Source organism: Onychomys torridus, chromosome 17, assembly GCF_903995425.1.
Source record: "Onychomys torridus chromosome 17, mOncTor1.1, whole genome shotgun sequence".
Taxonomy (NCBI): Eukaryota; Metazoa; Chordata; class Mammalia; order Rodentia; family Cricetidae; genus Onychomys; species Onychomys torridus.
The window spans coordinates 52,669,893-52,687,237 of NC_050459.1; the positions used below are offsets into that span (position 1 = coordinate 52,669,893).

General features: G+C 42.1%; 1 protein-coding gene across 3 annotated transcripts in view; it reads left to right on the plus strand.

The window, feature by feature from the left end:
- Aadat (aminoadipate aminotransferase) overlaps nt 1-17,345 on the plus strand; it is a 41,450-nt gene that overhangs the window by 14,036 nt on the left and 10,069 nt on the right. For 2 of the 3 annotated variants that reach the window (XM_036166821.1, XM_036166823.1), the window contains exons 3-9: nt 2,186-2,318; nt 5,161-5,235; nt 9,295-9,504; nt 11,816-11,881; nt 14,013-14,095; nt 14,553-14,649; nt 16,755-16,816. In XM_036166821.1, coding sequence (XP_036022714.1) covers nt 2,186-2,318; nt 5,161-5,235; nt 9,295-9,504; nt 11,816-11,881; nt 14,013-14,095; nt 14,553-14,649; nt 16,755-16,816 — 726 coding nt within the window. The remainder of the gene's footprint in view (nt 1-2,185; nt 2,319-5,160; nt 5,236-9,294; nt 9,505-11,815; nt 11,882-14,012; nt 14,096-14,552; nt 14,650-16,754; nt 16,817-17,345) is intronic. The other variant, XM_036166822.1, reaches the window with a different exon arrangement.

Below are 17,345 nucleotides of genomic sequence, written 5' to 3' on the forward strand. Positions count from 1 at the left end.
GTCTGCTGCACATCTGTCCAGGCCTTTCTGACTTTTATTCTCCATTGAGACGTCAGGTGTAATTCTAATAGCTCTACTTTTATACATTTCTTGGTCTTTTTCCCTTGCAGCTTTTTATTATTATTATTATTATTCTGTATGTTTAGTGTTTTGGTTATTATGTGGCAAGGGGTCTTTCTATACTGGTCAAATCAATTTGGTGTTTTGTATGCTGCTTGAACCTTTATATCCTTCATTAGATTAGGACATTTTTCTTCTATGATTTTGTGAAAAATATTTTGGGTCCTTTGAGCTGCCTTTCTTCTTACTATATTCTAGTTATTCTTAGTTTGATCTTTTTACTTCCTTCCTTCCTTCCTTCCTTCCTTCCTTTCTTCCTTCCTTCCTTCCTTCCTTTCTTCCTTTCTTTCTTCCTTCCTTCCTTCCTTCCTTTCTTCCTTCCTTCCTTCCTTCCTTCCTTTCTTCCTTTCTTTCTTTCTTTCTTCCTTCCTTCCTTCCTTCCTTCCTTCCTTCCTTCCTTCCTTCCTTCCTTCCTTCCTTCCTTCCTTTCTTCCTTTCTTCCTTCCTTCCTTCCTTCCTTCCTTCCTTCCTTTCTTCCTTTCTTTCTTCCTTTCTTCCTTCCTTCCTTCCTTCCTTTCTTCCTTCCTTTCTTCCTTCCTTCCTTCCTTCCTTCCTTTCTTCCTTCCTTTTGGTAGGTGTTTTTTTCTAGACAGGGTGTTTTTATATAGTTCTAACTGTCCTGGAACTAGCTCTGTGGACCAGGCTGACCTTGAACTCACAGAGATCCTTCCAGGTGTTAGGATTAAAAGATTGTGCCTCCACTACCTAGTCAAGTTTAATCTTTTCATGGTGTTTCAGATTTTCTGGATGCTTTGTGTTGGGGTTTTTTTGTTTGTTTGTTTTTTAGATTTAACATTTTTTGACCAACATGTACATTATTTCTATCATATCTTCAATGTCTGAGATCCTCTCTTCCATCTCTTGCATTCTGTTAGTGAAGCCTGCCTCTGTAGTTCACGCTCTAATTCTTAAACTTTTCATTTCCAGAATTCCCTTGGTTTGTGTTGGGGTTTTGTGGTTATTCTTGTTAATTTTTTTGTTTTGTTTTTGTTTTTATTGCTCCTGTTTTCATTTTCAGGTCTTGAACAGTTTCATTCATTTCCTTCTACTGTTTGTTTGTTTCTTCTTGAATTGCTTTAGAAGATTCATTCATTCCCTCCAAGTGTTTGTGCTTTCCTGGATTTCTGTAAGGGATTTATTCATTTCCTCCTTAGGGAACTCTATCATGTTCACATAATTGGTTTTAAGGCCTTTTTCTTTTGCTTCAGCTATGAGGAAATCTTCATGGCTTGCTGTTGTAGGATAGCTGGGCTCTAGTGCAGACATGTTGCCCTGGCTATTATTGGTTGTGTTCTTATGCTAGCACCTTGGCATCTGGGTTTGGGGTGATTATAGGTCTAGGTGCTGACTTCTGGGTTTATCTTTGTCGGGTAGGTATTTTGTTCTTTAGTTTCTGTTTCCTCTCTGGATTTTGGGAGAGTGTGATGGCTGTGTATTACCTATTTTACTGGCCCGCTCAGCTGGTATGTTCACAGAGAATGGCTGCTGGTGCTGGAGGCTGGGAGGCAGTGATGAGTGGGGGAAGGAAGTCAGGAAGGGATGGTCTGTGGGGTCCACAGAAGATGTGGGCTGAGGGGAGGGAGGTTGCAGCTGGTGTTCTGTTGCAGGACTAGGGAAGAGACTGAGGAATTGAGTCTGGGGGAACAGAGAGAGCTGAGAAGGTCTGTGGGCAGCGTACCTGGTTTTCTGGGCTATTAATGTGCACATGAATTGGATAAGCTTATAGTAACCTTCCTGTATAACAACAATTCTACTATGTAATGAATGTCCTGGGGAAAACAGGGCTTCAGGCTTTGGCATAAGTAGGATGTAGATTCAAGGTTGGCTTGTGGATTAAAGGACTGGCTTTGTGTGAATTTCTGGCTGATTGAATTTATGTGAATCTCTTAATGTCTCATTCTATTGCCTCATCTTTCAAGTGAGGATATTGAAACTGCTGAGAGGCATTTGAAGAGTTTCTAAATTGAATGTACAATGAGTTTGATATTAAGTCACTATGTTTTCCCTGCCTACTCTGTCTATGATTATTATGACCATAAATTTTAAAATGCATCATATGCCTTAGAATTCCAGAACTTCTGTCCTGGCTGAAACAGTTTCAAATAAAATTGCATAATCCCCCGACGGTCCACTACCCACCCGATCAAGGACAGATGGATCTCTGCATCACATCCGGCTGCCAGGATGGTCTCTGTAAGGTAAGAATGGAAGAGAAGGAAGGTTTTGTATAAAACAAAGCACACTCCTAAATGTGGTCATCTCCCACATGCTATAAGGGGATCATGTTTTGTGGGCCATAGGAGGCCTTTTTCTCTTCATCTAGGATAATAAACAGGAAATTCAAAGTCAAAATACAGGATGGAGGAAGACCGATGGTACATAAAAGTCAGGTACTAGTGCTTTGGGTTGATCAGTTGATATTAGAAATCAAAATAATCTGTTCTTTTTGTGTTTAGAAAAAAAAAAAAATCAGCTACTGTGTAGATTTTTGCCAGAGGAGAAACATTTGTGGTTCTATGGACTGACACTTAGGAATTCTCTCAAAGAAATGACTTTCATTGGCAAGCATATTGTGACCTTTCCTTGTGGAAAGAGACAGAAAAATGTTTCTTCATTATCTGTTACAATTCCAGTCATATCAAAACAGGAAGTTAGTATAAGTGGCTTTATTATGGAGACCATAGCAATAATATTTGTCCCATGGTAGCAGGTTTGTCCTTGTATTTGAATCCTTTTTTTTTTTTTTTTTTAACTTCATTTCTACCGGGATAGGTTAAGAATAGATTTTTTTTTTTTATTTCTCTTAAAGCTGTTTTATTTTTTAATGTATTCTGGGACTTTTATAAATGAATACAATGATTACGATCATTCCCACCCCATATTTCCTCCCTCCAAGTCTCTTGAACCCACAAACATGTCTTCCTCCCAAAATCACAGACTCTTCCTTTTTTTAATAACTGGCTAAGTCCAGTTAACACTTTCTATATTTGTGTGGGTGTGGCACCACCCACTGGAGTGTGGGCCACCTACCAGCGGACACACATGCCAGAAGGATGATCCTCTGTCCCAGGCAGCTGCCAACTGCCACTAGCTCCTCTGTTAGGGGTGAGCCCATGAGACTTCCTCCCCATTCTAATCTCCATTCTCTAATCAGTGCCAGAGGTGAGGAACAGGCCCCCTTTCAGCTGGGACATGCGGTGTCTGGAGGCCCCCTAGCCATGGGAAATGTACATGATAAGCTGTTCCTTTCATTTTTTCATCAAGGCTCATGTCAGTCATTCAGCTGGTTTGCTTGGTGACAGGATGTCTCGTGAAGGCCTGGTCCATTAGCAATGTTTGGGAGGAGTATGTTTTCTATAAGATGTCCAAAGCTGAGAAAGAAAAAGATGAATGAAGCACCAGGCCACATTGGAGAACAAAAGTTAAATCATCTGGCTCAGTTGAAAATTGCCCTATTTTTATTGCAACATATAGACTATTAAACTGACAGGAAGAAAGACTTGAGGCAGGGACTGTGTAATACAGCGTAAGGTAGGGAGAGATCATTCTGTGGCTTGTGTACAATTGAGTCATGATAGACCCACACATTTGGAATGGAAACACTTTTGCCTGCAGCAAAGGACCTCAGGAGTCTTCGCACAGCCCACAACCCCCAGCTTTGTCACACTTAACTGCTAAATACTGTTGAACAGCACTGGTCACTGCATCCTTTTTTGACATGCCACCTCTCTCAGCCTGTGGCTCTCCTCCATCAGACTTGTGTGGCCTCCTTGGCTTAGCTGTGATTTCCTGGAGTCACGGCTCAGTCCTTGAGTATATCTGCATGCAGCAGCTGAGTGCCTTTGCTCATACCCAGGTGATGAAGCATGCCCACCATTTCCATGCTCTTTCCGGGTGCATTTGTCCATTTGTCTACCCACCACTACAACAGGATGTTTAAGGAAAAGAAAAAAAAAAAAAAAAACTAAACTAAACCACTCCTCTCAATCAGATGCAGGCTACTTTTGGGTGATTGACACTAAAAATCGTCATCTCTTCCTCCTTAGTCCCTTATAGTCTATAAGCATCCCCATTGCTTTTATTTCCTCAATACCTCTCAGGCCTTCCCTACATTGCTACCTCTCTAGCTCAGACTACCTGTGTCTACCCTTGGGACCGTATCAATAAATTCCCAAACAGTCCTCTAGACTTCCACCTGTTTCTCCCTCTTCTCTTGCTATTTTATACTGTAGTCAGAAGAATCTTCCCAAACTACATGTCTGATAATGTGACTCCCCTTTCCCTTCTAAAGTCCTTAATCACCTCCTGGGGCATGAATGATTACATGGGGGTAGTCTCTTCGTGCCCACACCCACCTACTCTCTCTCTTCACCCTCTTCACACTTCACCTCAAGTCCCAGAAGTCTCCCAGCTTATGGTTTACCAAAAGGTACCAATTGCCCTTTATCCCCACATGCACCAGGACATCACCTCCTCAATGAAGTCTTACCTAAGTTCTCTGAGTGCCACGTCCTGCAATGAGATGCCCCCACCAATTGGCCTCTCGATTGGGATAATTATCTGATTAGTCTCTGGCTCTCCCAGAGGGACCAGCGACCTCATGAGAGTAGGAACCTGCTCCTTTTGCCCAGGATTTTATCTCCAGTACTCTTCCCTGGCCTGATCCATAGTCGATATCCAACACATTTTCCAAAAAGCAATAAAAGAGACAGATGGGTTTTAGGAGCCAAACCAGTTATGTTCTTTTTCATGTTACCCTGCAGAAGGGGTCAACAAACTGCTGGGTAGCAAACTCCAGACCATTAGCTAAGTTGGTAAATAAAGTTTTATTGGCACTCCGATGCTCTCAGTTGTTACACTTTGCCTGTGACTGCTCTCTCACTATAGAGCAGCTGCATCAGAAACACTGTGGCTCACACAGCAGTTATTGCCTAGCCCTTACAGGAAATTTCCAACACCCCCGCTAGATCCTGTGAGCACAAACGATGTCCTCAGAATGGGAGCTATTCTTTCCTCGCTAACCTATGCTTCTTTTGTCAGGTGTTTGAAATGCTCATCAATCCTGGAGACACTATCCTCGTAAACGAACCTTTGTTTACAGGCACCCTTTATGCCGTAAGTACATATTTTTACAAAAGAGCAAGTTTCTTCCACCCCTTTAGAATATCTGTTGCCACATAGACCTTTTTGTTTGTTTGTTTTTTTGTTTTGTTTTGTTTCTCGCTCCGTAAACCAGGCTGGCCTCGAACTCACAGAGATCCGCCTGCCTCTGCCTCCTGAGTGCTGGGATTAAAGGTGTGTGCCACCACTGCCCGGCCACACAAAGACCTTTTTTAAGAGAAGGGTTCTTCCTTTGCAACAAAGCTTAATAGTGTCATGTGTTTCAAACTTGTGTGGTTTATGACCATCTGAGCAGCCATTTGATCCCCAACCTGTCTCTCACAGTAAAGTCACTTTGATTACAGTTTAACATGATGCTTGATTGTGTGACAGTTTAATTCTGAGTGTGTGATATGTTGTTAATCATATTAGCATCAAAACACTAGGGTCAAAGCTGCTGTTCTATAAAAGAAAATTGAGTTTTTTTGAAAAGGCAGTTTAGGGGACTGAGGAGGCATTTTAGGGATTAAAATGTTGGCTCCTGCAAGGAGAGAACAAAATTCAGATGCCCAGAATTCAAATAAATTCTGGTGGAAGTGAGACCTATCTGTAATTCCAGACTCAGAGGGTAGAGCCTAGGAACCCCCAGAGCCGGCTGGCTATCTAACTAGCTATGTGTCAGGATTCTGGATTGGATGGAGAGTCCCTGACTTAACGAACAAGGTGGAAGATCAATAGAGGATGATTTCCCAACATCAACCTTGTGTCTGTGCATGCACCACACACACACACACACACACACACACACACACACACACACACACACGGAAGTAGACCAAGAAAAAAGGCATTCTGTATTAAATTGCTTTTAGAAAGTCTTTGGTTTCATTTAAGTTTTCTGGAATCCTGTGAATATTTTTAGTTATTTACTCTCAACAGCAATGAACTACTACCACCATATGGTCATAAGTTTAAGGAGTCAGGGGAGAGTGTGTTCCAATTCCTTGGCACCAAGCAGAAATGATTGGTTTGTGTTACAGGAAAAAAAGTTCTCTCTACAGCACCATGATATGTTTTGAAACATCCAGGATAGGAGTTATGGGGAAGGCAAAGGGGGGTTAGGGGTAGGTAAAAGTTTTAGTTTAAAAAGAAGGTTTAAGTAAATGGAATTATTTTGACTAAATATATTGAATTTGACCTGGGTGTTTTAAATCATATGGTTAAGTTAACTTAATCTGTGGTTGAGTTTCAGACAGAAGTGTCTGAGGTTATGTGTGAGTGAGTGTGCTGTGAGGCCGGCTGTGCTTTGTGGGGCTTAATGACTTCAAACACTGTATTGTGCATAGGGGAGATGTTACCTTCCTATTTGTATGCGTATGATATACCTTGGTGCTTGAAATTATATATTCTGTAAAGTGCGCTTACGTTTCCAAACCAGATTCGATTTTGTGCTGTTTTTCCTTGAATTCACACCAATAGGAGGATATAAACAAACAAAAAAACCCAGTATCTGTCCACTACAAATTATAATTATCATCTTCATCTGTGACCCAGAGGCTCCTAAAAAGTGTATGGGACACAGTGAGCACGCCCCATTTCTTCTTTAAAACGGAAAGGAGTATGTCCCGAAATCACACTGTATAGAAACCATGTCCAATTTCTAATGTTTCATATCAAATGTGACTTAATTTACAACAACATGCTTTTTCATGGCCAAGTGCCTAAGTACAGCCATGTTACATGTCAGTTTACTGTACCTGTGAACAAAGTTCCTACTCTAGTGTTAAGGCCGTGAGGCTGCAACACGCAGGAAGAGGGGAGGATCTGCCTCGCCGCACTGTTAGGTTGGTTTGGGGCATCCATTTTAGGATGGCCACGTCTACAAACTGGAGCACCAACAGGAAGTGCAACAGGAACTAATGGGGAGTTTAAAACTGTCCAGTGATATAAGGAATAGTTCTGGGCACTGTGGCAGTTTTCCACCTCAAAGAAGCACAGGAATTATCCTCATCATATGCAATAATTAAGTCTAGTTGTCCACAATTGTTAGGGTGGTAGAACTGAAAATTGAAAATAGATGCTTTTCTCATCCAACGTATCCTGATTATAGTTTCCCCTCCCTCTCCTCTTGCCAGTTTCTCCCCATCTCCCCTCCCCTACAGATCCACTCTCTTCCTGTCTCTCATTAGAAAAGAATTCTAAGAGATAACCAAACATGACAAAAATAATGCAAAATAAGATGAAGCAAAAACTTTCATGTCAAAGTTGGACACAGGAACTCAACAGAAAAGGGTCCCAAGAGCAGGCACAAGAGTCAGGAACCACATAAGAAAACTAAGCTAATAGCTATAATACACACTCAGAAGAACTGGTGCAGTCCCATGTGGGTCCTGTGCTTGCTGCTTCAGTCTCTGGCCTCATATGTGCTGTGGTGATATATTGTGTACCCCAATATGTTGTGCTTGAAATTATAATAAACTAATAAATCCCCTAATAAACTTATCTGGGGATTAGAGGACAGAGCCAGCCACTAGATTAGACATAGAGGCAAAAGAGTGGTGACACATGCCTTTAATCCTAGCACTAGTTAACCATAGAGGTCTGGAGGTCTGTACAGATAGACAGGAAGTGATAGAGCTGGGTGGGAAGAGGAAGTGATGTAGCTGAGTGGAGAGAGGAAATAAGATGGCAGGGCACAGAAAGGTATGTAAGGCGTGAGTATACAGGAAGTAGCTTTCTTGGGCTGAGGATTTCCTAGAGGTAAGAACTTGTGCCTGTCTTGTGCTATTCCTCTGATCTTTCAGTTTTTACCCCAATGTCTGGCTCCGGGGTTTGTTTGTTTGTTTGTTTGTTTTCTTTTTTTCTTTTGTGGACTTCTTTATTAATAAGACCATTTAGCAATTTGTGTTGCAATGTGCCTTGGTTAGTTGATTCGGAGTGTCTTGTTCTCTTGGTGTCCCCCACTCCCTCTGACTCTTACTATCTTTCCACCTCCTCTTCCACAGTCTTCCCTGAGGGAAAGGGATTTGGTGGAAACCTCCAATTTAAACTCTATCTCCACATAATGTCTGGCTGTGGGTCTCTGCATCTGTGAAGGAAATTCCACTTGTAATAAGAACTTCCTAACCATCAATCTTACCAATCTGCCTAGAGAGATGTAATGGCTAGTGTTGGTTGTCGGCCTGATTAACCTGAGAATTCTCTCTCTCTCCCTCTCTCTCTCTCTCTCTCTCTCTCTCTCTCTCTCTCTCTCTCTCCCTCTCTGTGTGTGTGTGTGTGTGTGTGTATCTCTTCCCTCCCTCCCCCTACTCCTTACCTCTACTCCTTCCCCTCACCCTCTCTCTCTTTTCCTGACCACTATGATGTGAGCTATATGCTCTCCCTGTCACCAGGACTGAAATCTTGGAAACCATAAGCCTATATAAATCTGTCCTTCCTTAAATAGTTTTGTCTGGGAACTTTGTCACAGCATTGCAGAATGCATATGATGTTGCCCATAATTACCCATAGGTACTGATGAACATGTTCTATCTCTTGTAAGATAATTCCGTCAGAGGAGGCATGTCTCGTGTGCTGGCAGCTGTCAAGCTTTATTTCTCTCATACTGCACACCCAGCCCAAGGCTACCGCAGCTTGCTTTCTGGTGTCTTCTTTCCAAGCCCCAACCTCACAGAAGTATCCTTGGTTTGGCACATTGCCAGTCTTGGAGCCAATGGAAAAACACATAGACAACCGAGAGCTGGTGTTTTAAAGTTTCTGCTTAGGGAAGAAGAGCACATTAATTGCTGCTCGCCTTTTGTGGACCAGAATAAGACTCACATGACCAAGCTTAATACAGATGAGACTAAGAAGCGTAAGCCTTCCCACGGGAATAGACAGGAGCTGTTGCTGACTTCAGAGGAATAGTAGGATTGCAATATACAGCTCAACCCTCCAGAGCTTGGAGCTGAGTACAGTTTACATATTCAAGGGCATGACCAGTACCGACCGTTCTTGACACTTTCTTAAAAAAGAAAATTGTGCTTGCATTTAGCAATCATGCTGTATTCTTGGGCTTTCTTTTGTCCTCCACAGATGAAACCTTTGGGTGGCAACATTATTAATGTCCCCAGTGATGAGCATGGGATTATTCCAGAGGCTCTCAAAAGAATACTTTCACAGTGGAAACCAGAAGATTCCAAGGATCCCATGAAAAAGACTCCAAAATTTCTGTATACGGTCCCAAATGGCAACAACCCTACAGGCTACTCGTTGACAGGTGACCGCAAGAAGGAAATCTATGAGGTATTTACAAGAGGGTGACAAGGATGTGTTCTGGCTTCTTGTTTATCTTTGGGGAGAGTCTTCAATTCAAGTTGCTTTTCTTATAATCCCCTTGTTTTCAGGGAAGATACCTTTTAATAAAAGGGACTCCTTCATCTATGCCAAGATTCCTACTAAAGTGATACACAATAATTGCCATATCTTTTGTTCCTGAATTTACTTTCACTTAATTGGCTTTTTTTTCCCCCAGAGCTGAGGACCAAACCCAGGGCCTTGTGCTTGCTAGGCAAGCACTCTACCACTGAGCTAAATCCCCAACCTAATTGGCATTTTAATACATGAAAAAAAAATGCCATTCTTGACAACCTGTTACGGGAACACATTTGGTTTCCATTACTGGATGTTGGTGTTGGCCCTGTATTTTAGACTTGCTGGATCTATTTGCTACTCATTGTCATTCCGGGCTACAAAGAATTTTTTGAAAAATGACAGGGGACTCTTGATTCTAAGATCGCTGTAGGTACCTATGCTGCCTTGTATTTTTGCCATTTTTTAATATCAAGCATATACAGAGCTATACAAAATTCTGAAAAAAATAAGATAAAAAGCCTCTGTAAAGTCTTGCTGCTCTACCTGAGTTCATTACCTTTCTCTATAAATTGCTTTAAAAATAAATGTTAAGTCCCATTTAACTACATTTAACAGAACCTAATCATGTGCAGTGGAATCCCAGTCAGTTTTCAACTAGTGCCTTTCACCTGGAAAAAAAACAAAGGTTCAAGATATTGCTTTGATATTTATATTCTATTTTTTCTCCCCTGGGATCTTTCCTGAGCTGTACTGTCTACATATTCCTCTATGATAGCATTACCCAGTTCCATGATTATGAATTTCATTTTGCATAAGGTGATTTCCCTCTCGCTCAGCTCCATCTCTTCCCTGAACTCCAACTTATGTATCATTGTGATATCTCTGTTGATGACCAATGGCATTTCAAGCATAACCTGGCCCAAACAGAACTCCTAGCTTTTCCTGAACCCCAACCCTAAACCTCTCATGTACAACCAGCCCCTTCACACTCTCAAGCCTCATTAATAATGTCCATAAACAATTACCTTCTTTTCTCTTTTTCTCTCTCTTCTCCCTTGTTGCATTCAATTCGTCCTGTGGACTCCACTACCAAGGTCCTCTAAGTTGATCCCTTTTCTCCATCACTATTCCTACCCCCACTTCCTAAGCCACTGTCTGTGCACACTGTATAACAGTAGGACCTCATCACTCACCCTGCTGCATTTGATTCATAGTGTCTAACTGGTCACTGTTTGAATGGCAACCAGTCCTAGCCCCTGCTGTATGGTAAATGAAAAGCTGGCCGTGGCTTTCAAAATTCCGAAAGTTAAATAATTTTGTTACGAGTTAGTAAAGCTGTGTGATAGCATTACTCGATTCTCAATCTCTCTTTCTGTCTCTCCCTCCCCCTTTCTCTGCATCTCAGCTGCACCCTATATACCAAAGCCATGTTGTCCTCTTCGGTCTTTTTAATCACCCCAAGTTTTTGTTCACTCCATCCTTCAGTGTAGAATCATCTTCCTTAAATTTGCATAACTAATTTATTCTGATCATCTTGAGTTCTAGTGTTACCTTGCCAGGAAGAGGGCTCCCCAGAGGTTTGACCAGAGTAATTTTCTGTCTTAGTTGGGGTTACTCTTTGCTGTGATGAAACACTATGACCAAAGCAATTTGTAGAGGAAAGGGTTTATTTGGCTAATGCTTCTATATCACAGTTCTTCATCAAAAGGAAGTCAGGACAGGAACTCAAGCAGAGCAGGAACCTGAAAGCAGGAGCTGATACAGAGGCCTTGGAGGGATGCTGCTTACTGACTTGATCCGCATGGCTTACTCAGCCTGCTTTCTTATAGAACCCAGGACCACCAGCCCAGGGAAGGAACCACCCAAAATGGACTGGGCCCTCCCCCATCAATAACTAATAAAGAAAATACCTTACACCTCGCGGAGGCATTTTCTCAATTGAGAGTCCCTCCTTTCAGATAATTCTAGCTTGTGTCAAGTCGACTTAAGACTAGTCAGCACACTATCCTATCACTCTCCAACAGATGTGACCTCTATTTAATTCTCACCCAACTGGCTTATGCACATTCTGTCTTTATGAGAAAAAGAGCCTTTAGCAACTCATTCATCTCTAACATCAAAGTCTAGGATATCAGGAACTCAACCGTTCATGAGTGGGTGAATGAGACTAAAGAACTGTGATTCCAATCATTTTCATTTCAGACAGCTCTTAAGAAATAAATATACTGTTTGAACCTTTTAGCTTGCAAGGAAATATGATTTCCTCATCATAGAAGACGATCCTTACTATTTTCTCCAGTTCAACAAGGTATGTGATCCCGTGGGCTTATGTCACTATTGAAAGATCATTTGTGGTAAGTTATTAGCTGCATTGAAAGGGAACCGGACTTGAGTCAAATGTACTTCTTGTTCTCACAATGAACTTGAATACATACTTAGTGCATTCTGTATAGTTTTTCAGTCTCACAGTCTTGCCAGTTTTCTTTTGTGTATTAATGTTCCTTCTAGAAGTCAGTTCCCTTTAGAAGAGTAGCTAGTTCTCTGAAACATGTATTTAGATGAGCAGAGCCTATCAGGCTGGCGGTGCTGAACTCCAAATCCTGTTTCACATTACCTCAGACATCAAATGAGGGCCATGACATTGGTTTTGTTGGGTCCAAGGTCTCAAATAATGGAGAATCGACCATCAAAGTTTATTAAACCAGAAGCAAACTTTACTCCAGAAAAAAATTAAAAATTAAAAAAAAAATAAACAAAACACCATGGGACACAAAAGCTTATCCACTAGCTGAGACCACAGCAAATATTGGAATTCTGAGGCTGTGTTAAAAGTCACATAGAAACAACTATTGAAAGTTAACTTGGGTCCAGGCAGTTGTTGGCTATAAGGGGCAAGGGGGTTAAAAGTTAACCCCTGGCTGTTGACAGAGGAGCTGGCTGTAAAGCAGAGAGCCGTTGTTAGCAGTTAACCTTTAGAGCTGATGACTGTCAGTTTTTACCTCTTAAGCTGGTCATTTTATAGTTCTGTGTTCCTGGACCCTTCAGTTTCTTATATTTCACCTTCAGTCTGGCAACAATACCTGACATGAATGCTAGCTAAGGGGGAGGAGAGAGTATCCAAGCTGAAGGGGAGACAGGACTGTGCTCAACGCTCTCCGTAGATACAGAAGGAAACTCGGAAGCCACGTAACTGCACCCTCATCACATGCTCCGAGCCTTACCTGAAGCATCAAGGATTTCTTAAGCCATCCTCACTGTAAGCGTATGCTACACTTCATGAAAACCGTCTTCTAGTGGGCAGTCGCAGTGGTACAGGCAGGCCTAACCAGTACATGCCCTCGTGACCACAGACAACCATCCTACAGTTGGATTCAGCTCCTCTCTTTACATTGTCTGTTCTTGGCTGCATAGTTTTGCAGAGCATGATTTGCCCTGCCCTCCCTCCCTGAGTGTGACTATGAACCCCTTTCTCACTGGGCCCTACTTTCAAAGAAAATCTTAGTGTCTGTAGGGAAAAGTTGGCTCAGGAACCCCAAGACCACTGCCACAGCTCAAAGGAGATTCATGTGCCCCAGAGGGACAGAGGGCAGGGAATAAGAGGCAAAGACAGGAGATAGAGAGTGGGGGAGAAGCGGAAGAGAACCAGAGAGATGAGGAAGGAATGTTTGTCCTGGCGCATGGGCAGGATACAAGGTCTGCTTCTGGATAGAGAGGAGACAAATGACAGGCTATAAAGGTAAAGTGGGAGACCCAGTGTTATGATGAGGTATTCAACTTTATTTGGCATGTTAATTAGGTGAGCCAAAGGGGGCTTTGGATTTCTAGACTTCAGTACTTGGATAGCCGCACCTTGACAGTCCCCCTCAGTAGGAGAGATTGGCCAAATAAGGGAATAGATCTAGGGGCCTTGCTTTAGGAACGTAATCTAATGGCTTTTAGCAAGGCAAGAGGAATCAGAGAGAAGGACGAGGCCTGCCCAAGCCATGTTTGCCACGCTCAGGATGGCTGGAGTCCCTTCTGTGTTACCATGCAGCATTAACTAAATTTCTCACCTGCCTTCACATCAGTTTTTATCTTTCTAATCAGTTCCAAGGATCACCATTGTATCTGAACACCACCAAACAGGTCATCTTGTCTCAACTCATTTCTCTTGGGTCCTTCATCTAAATCTAATAACCCCAGATTTCAGTCCCAAGGGGGGAAAGAGGGCCTGTTGGAAGTTTCTCCAGATTCATAGTAATGATATCCTGAGCCAGTAAGGGAAGCTTTGCGAGTGTATTCAGCAGAGAAACCCTGAGGTCTGAAGGCCTAGACAAAGGGAAGACATCACTGCTGTGTGTGCCCAGGCTGTGATTGTGACTGTCTTCTCCACTCTGTGCAGAGCAGCCTTGCCCCGATCAGAGTTTGCAAACCAACAGTGGTTTCCTTTCTATTTTAAGCCCTGGATCCCAACCTTTCTCTCCATGGATGTCGATGGGCGTGTGATCAGAGCCGACACCTTCTCCAAGATCATCTCCTCTGGGTAAGGCTCCCATCTCTAACATGAAGCAAGCCTCAAGTCTTATAGTTCAAGAGCTTCTTCTCATTGGAAGGCTTGTATTCCATTTGCCTGAAAATACACTTCATCATTAACAGGCATGAGTGGCCTGTACCCTTTCAAGTATTTCACTTGAGTATTATTTTTACAATGAGTATTATGATTGCCAGTGTTCAAAGATACTTGGCTAGTAGTGTACATTGCAGGAGGATGATCAGCATTTTGGAAACCGCTATTAGAATACCAGGTTGAGAAATTCTTGATAATACTTGTATTGTGTTATCAGACATACTTAAATTTAAGTATTTTTGAAGTGAGAAGTAAGTACTTTGATAAGACTATTTAAGTCATCAAGGTCTATTTGTCCCTAGTGAAATCACCAAAATGATTCAATTACTTGTTTATGTGGGATCGGTATAAAGCCTTTTCTCTTCCTGTGTAGGTTGAGAGTAGGGTTTATGACTGGCCCCAAGTCCTTGATAGAGAGGATTGTTTTACACACACAAGTTTCAACACTACATCCCTGCACTTTCTCACAGGTAAGCACTATTTAGGATTGTTTGTTTGTTTGTTTGTTTGTTTATCAGAATCAGATGTAGGCAAATAAGATTGACTTAAGTTGACAGGGAAGAAAAATCAAATGCTGAATCTCCATTTCCAAGACAGAATTAGCAGACCAGCAGCTGCAGAGGTTTAATCTAAGCAGCAGATGAGAAATCATTTAAGCTAGTGTCATTATGCTGCCTGCCCAGAGTCCTCACAATTCAGGGCAAACTCATCTGGGTCATCTGGGTCTCTGGGAGAACACTCAAAGTCAGTCAATTAATCAACATTTAAAAAGGGGGGCTGGAGAGATGACTCAGAAGTTAAGAGCACTGGCTGCTCTTCCAGAGGTCCTGAATTCAATTCCCAGTACCCATATGTTGGCTCACAGCCATCTATAGTGACATCTGGTGCCCTCCTCTGGTGTGCAGGCATGCATGCAGGCAGAACACTGTATACATAATAAATAAATAAATCTTAAAAAAAAAAACCATAAAAAAACCTATGTAGAGCTAAACAAAATAGAACTGAATCTGATGGCCTAATTCAAACTTAGGCTTCATTGTGTTGGTACTTATAATGATGTGAAGAAACCAAGCCTGTTCAGTGTCTTCCTGTCCATTCCTCAGCGGTTCATCAGAAAGCATTTTAATTAAAATAAAGTTAAGTAGGGAGAGTGTATAAATTTCCTCTCAAGCTTTGAAAAAGGCCTGGATTTGGAAATTATTATAATCTTGAGAATTAGAGCTTGCGTGAATGCTTGCATTTGTTCATGCATTTGCACATGTGTGCACCTGTGTATGCAGATCAGCAGTCTCCAGATGTCTTCCTTAACTGCTCTCCATGTTACTTTTTGAGACAAAGTCTTTTATTGAGCCCAGAGCTCACCTAGTTGGCTAGACTGGCTGGTCAGTAAGCCCCATGGATTCTCCTGTATCCAGCTCCCCAGTGTTGGGGTTACATTTTCCTGCGGCTGCGTCGGACTTTTCACTTGGATAATCCGAACTCAGGTCCTTGTATTTGAGTACCAAATACTTTACTGACTGAACCAGATCTTTGGCCCTCAAAACACAAAGTTTATATCTCACAGGACACATGCTTTATGTTGTTCATTCTATAGACATCCCAGTGTTTCACCGAACAAAGAACTTTTCTCATAGTTTTATACCTTATCAACAAAAGCTTATTATAACATTTAGAGTTCCTCCATCTTAAATATAAAATCTCTCAATATTTAGTAGAATATACCTGCCCTATATGTTTAGAGGACTAAGGATATAGCTTTGTGGTTTAGAATACACTTAGCAGTCATTCAGACTTGGGTTTGATCCCTCACACCACCAAAAAGGAAAGAAAGAGAATATTATGCATGTTTTCAAATATGCAGAGGCATTCTAGCCCAGGAGTCAATAGCATGGACCTAGAGCTGGAAAATTCGTCTTGGAATCCAAGCTCTATGATCAGTTGTTTGACATAAAGAAAATGATGTCTTTCTGCTTCAGTCTCCTTATCGGCTAAACAGAACTAACCTTTAATGATTGTGAAGGTTCAAATACTCAGATCTATATTAATAGTCATAATAGAGCCTGGCACATAATAAAGCTCTGTATTTGAGGGAACTTTTGCTTTGTTTTTTGTTTGTGTGTGTTTGTGGTCATTTGTATGCACATGGGCACGTCTAGGCCAGAGGTCAGCATCGGGTGTCCATTTATTTATTTACTTATTTATTTTGAGACAAGCTCTCTCACTGAACCTGCAGCCTGCTCACTAGCCAGCCTCAGGAATTTCCCCTGTTCCTAACCACCCCCCCCCCACCTCCCAACCTCCCACCCTGCACTAGAGTTGTAAGTGTACACCGTTATGCTCAGCACTTTGCAAAGGCGCTGGGGTCTGCACTCAGGCCCACATGCTTCTGTGTACTGTTGCCGTCCTGGTTTTTAATGGGAGTTTGTTGAAGTGACTGATAGGACCCCAGGCTCCTTGCTGCACCCTTTTGTGTGTTGGCATGCAAGCTGAAGTGACTGCCTTGTGTGTTTCGAAAGCACAAACTCGGTTTTGAGAATGAACTCTGACCTGCCGTTTTGACTGTCCTGTCTTTCAGCTGATGGTATCACAGCTTCTCTACCAATGGGGAGAAGGGGGCTTCCTGGCTCACATTGACAGGTACTGTGTCTGCTGTTAAGACTTTTGTGAACAAAATAGGAGCCTGGAATACAAAGTACAAACGATCCCGAGTTCTGATTTATTATTCTTCCTTCTCTTGTAAAGATTTATCTATTTTTAGTTTGTGTATATGAATGTTTGCTTGTATATGTTTGTGAACCCTATGCCAGGTGCTTGGGAGGCCAGAAGCAGACACTGGCTCCCCTGGGACCAGAATTACAGACGGTTGTGAACTAGTTAGGGGATGATGATAAACTGTTAGGTCTGTGCTGGAAACCTTACCCAGGTCCTCTGCAAGAGTAGCAACTGTTCATAACCATTGAGCCGCGTCTCTATCCCCTTTATTCTTCCTTCTTAAAGGTCCCAAGTCACACAAACAGAATAGTCTCTTTCTTTTAGTTGCTTTTCACATAAAAAGTCTCCTCAGCAGCATTCAAGGTCTAGCCTGAGCTACTGTCCACCCACACCAACACCACAGTGACTCAGGTTAGGGGTCACCGATTTAGTTGAAAAACTATCCACACACATA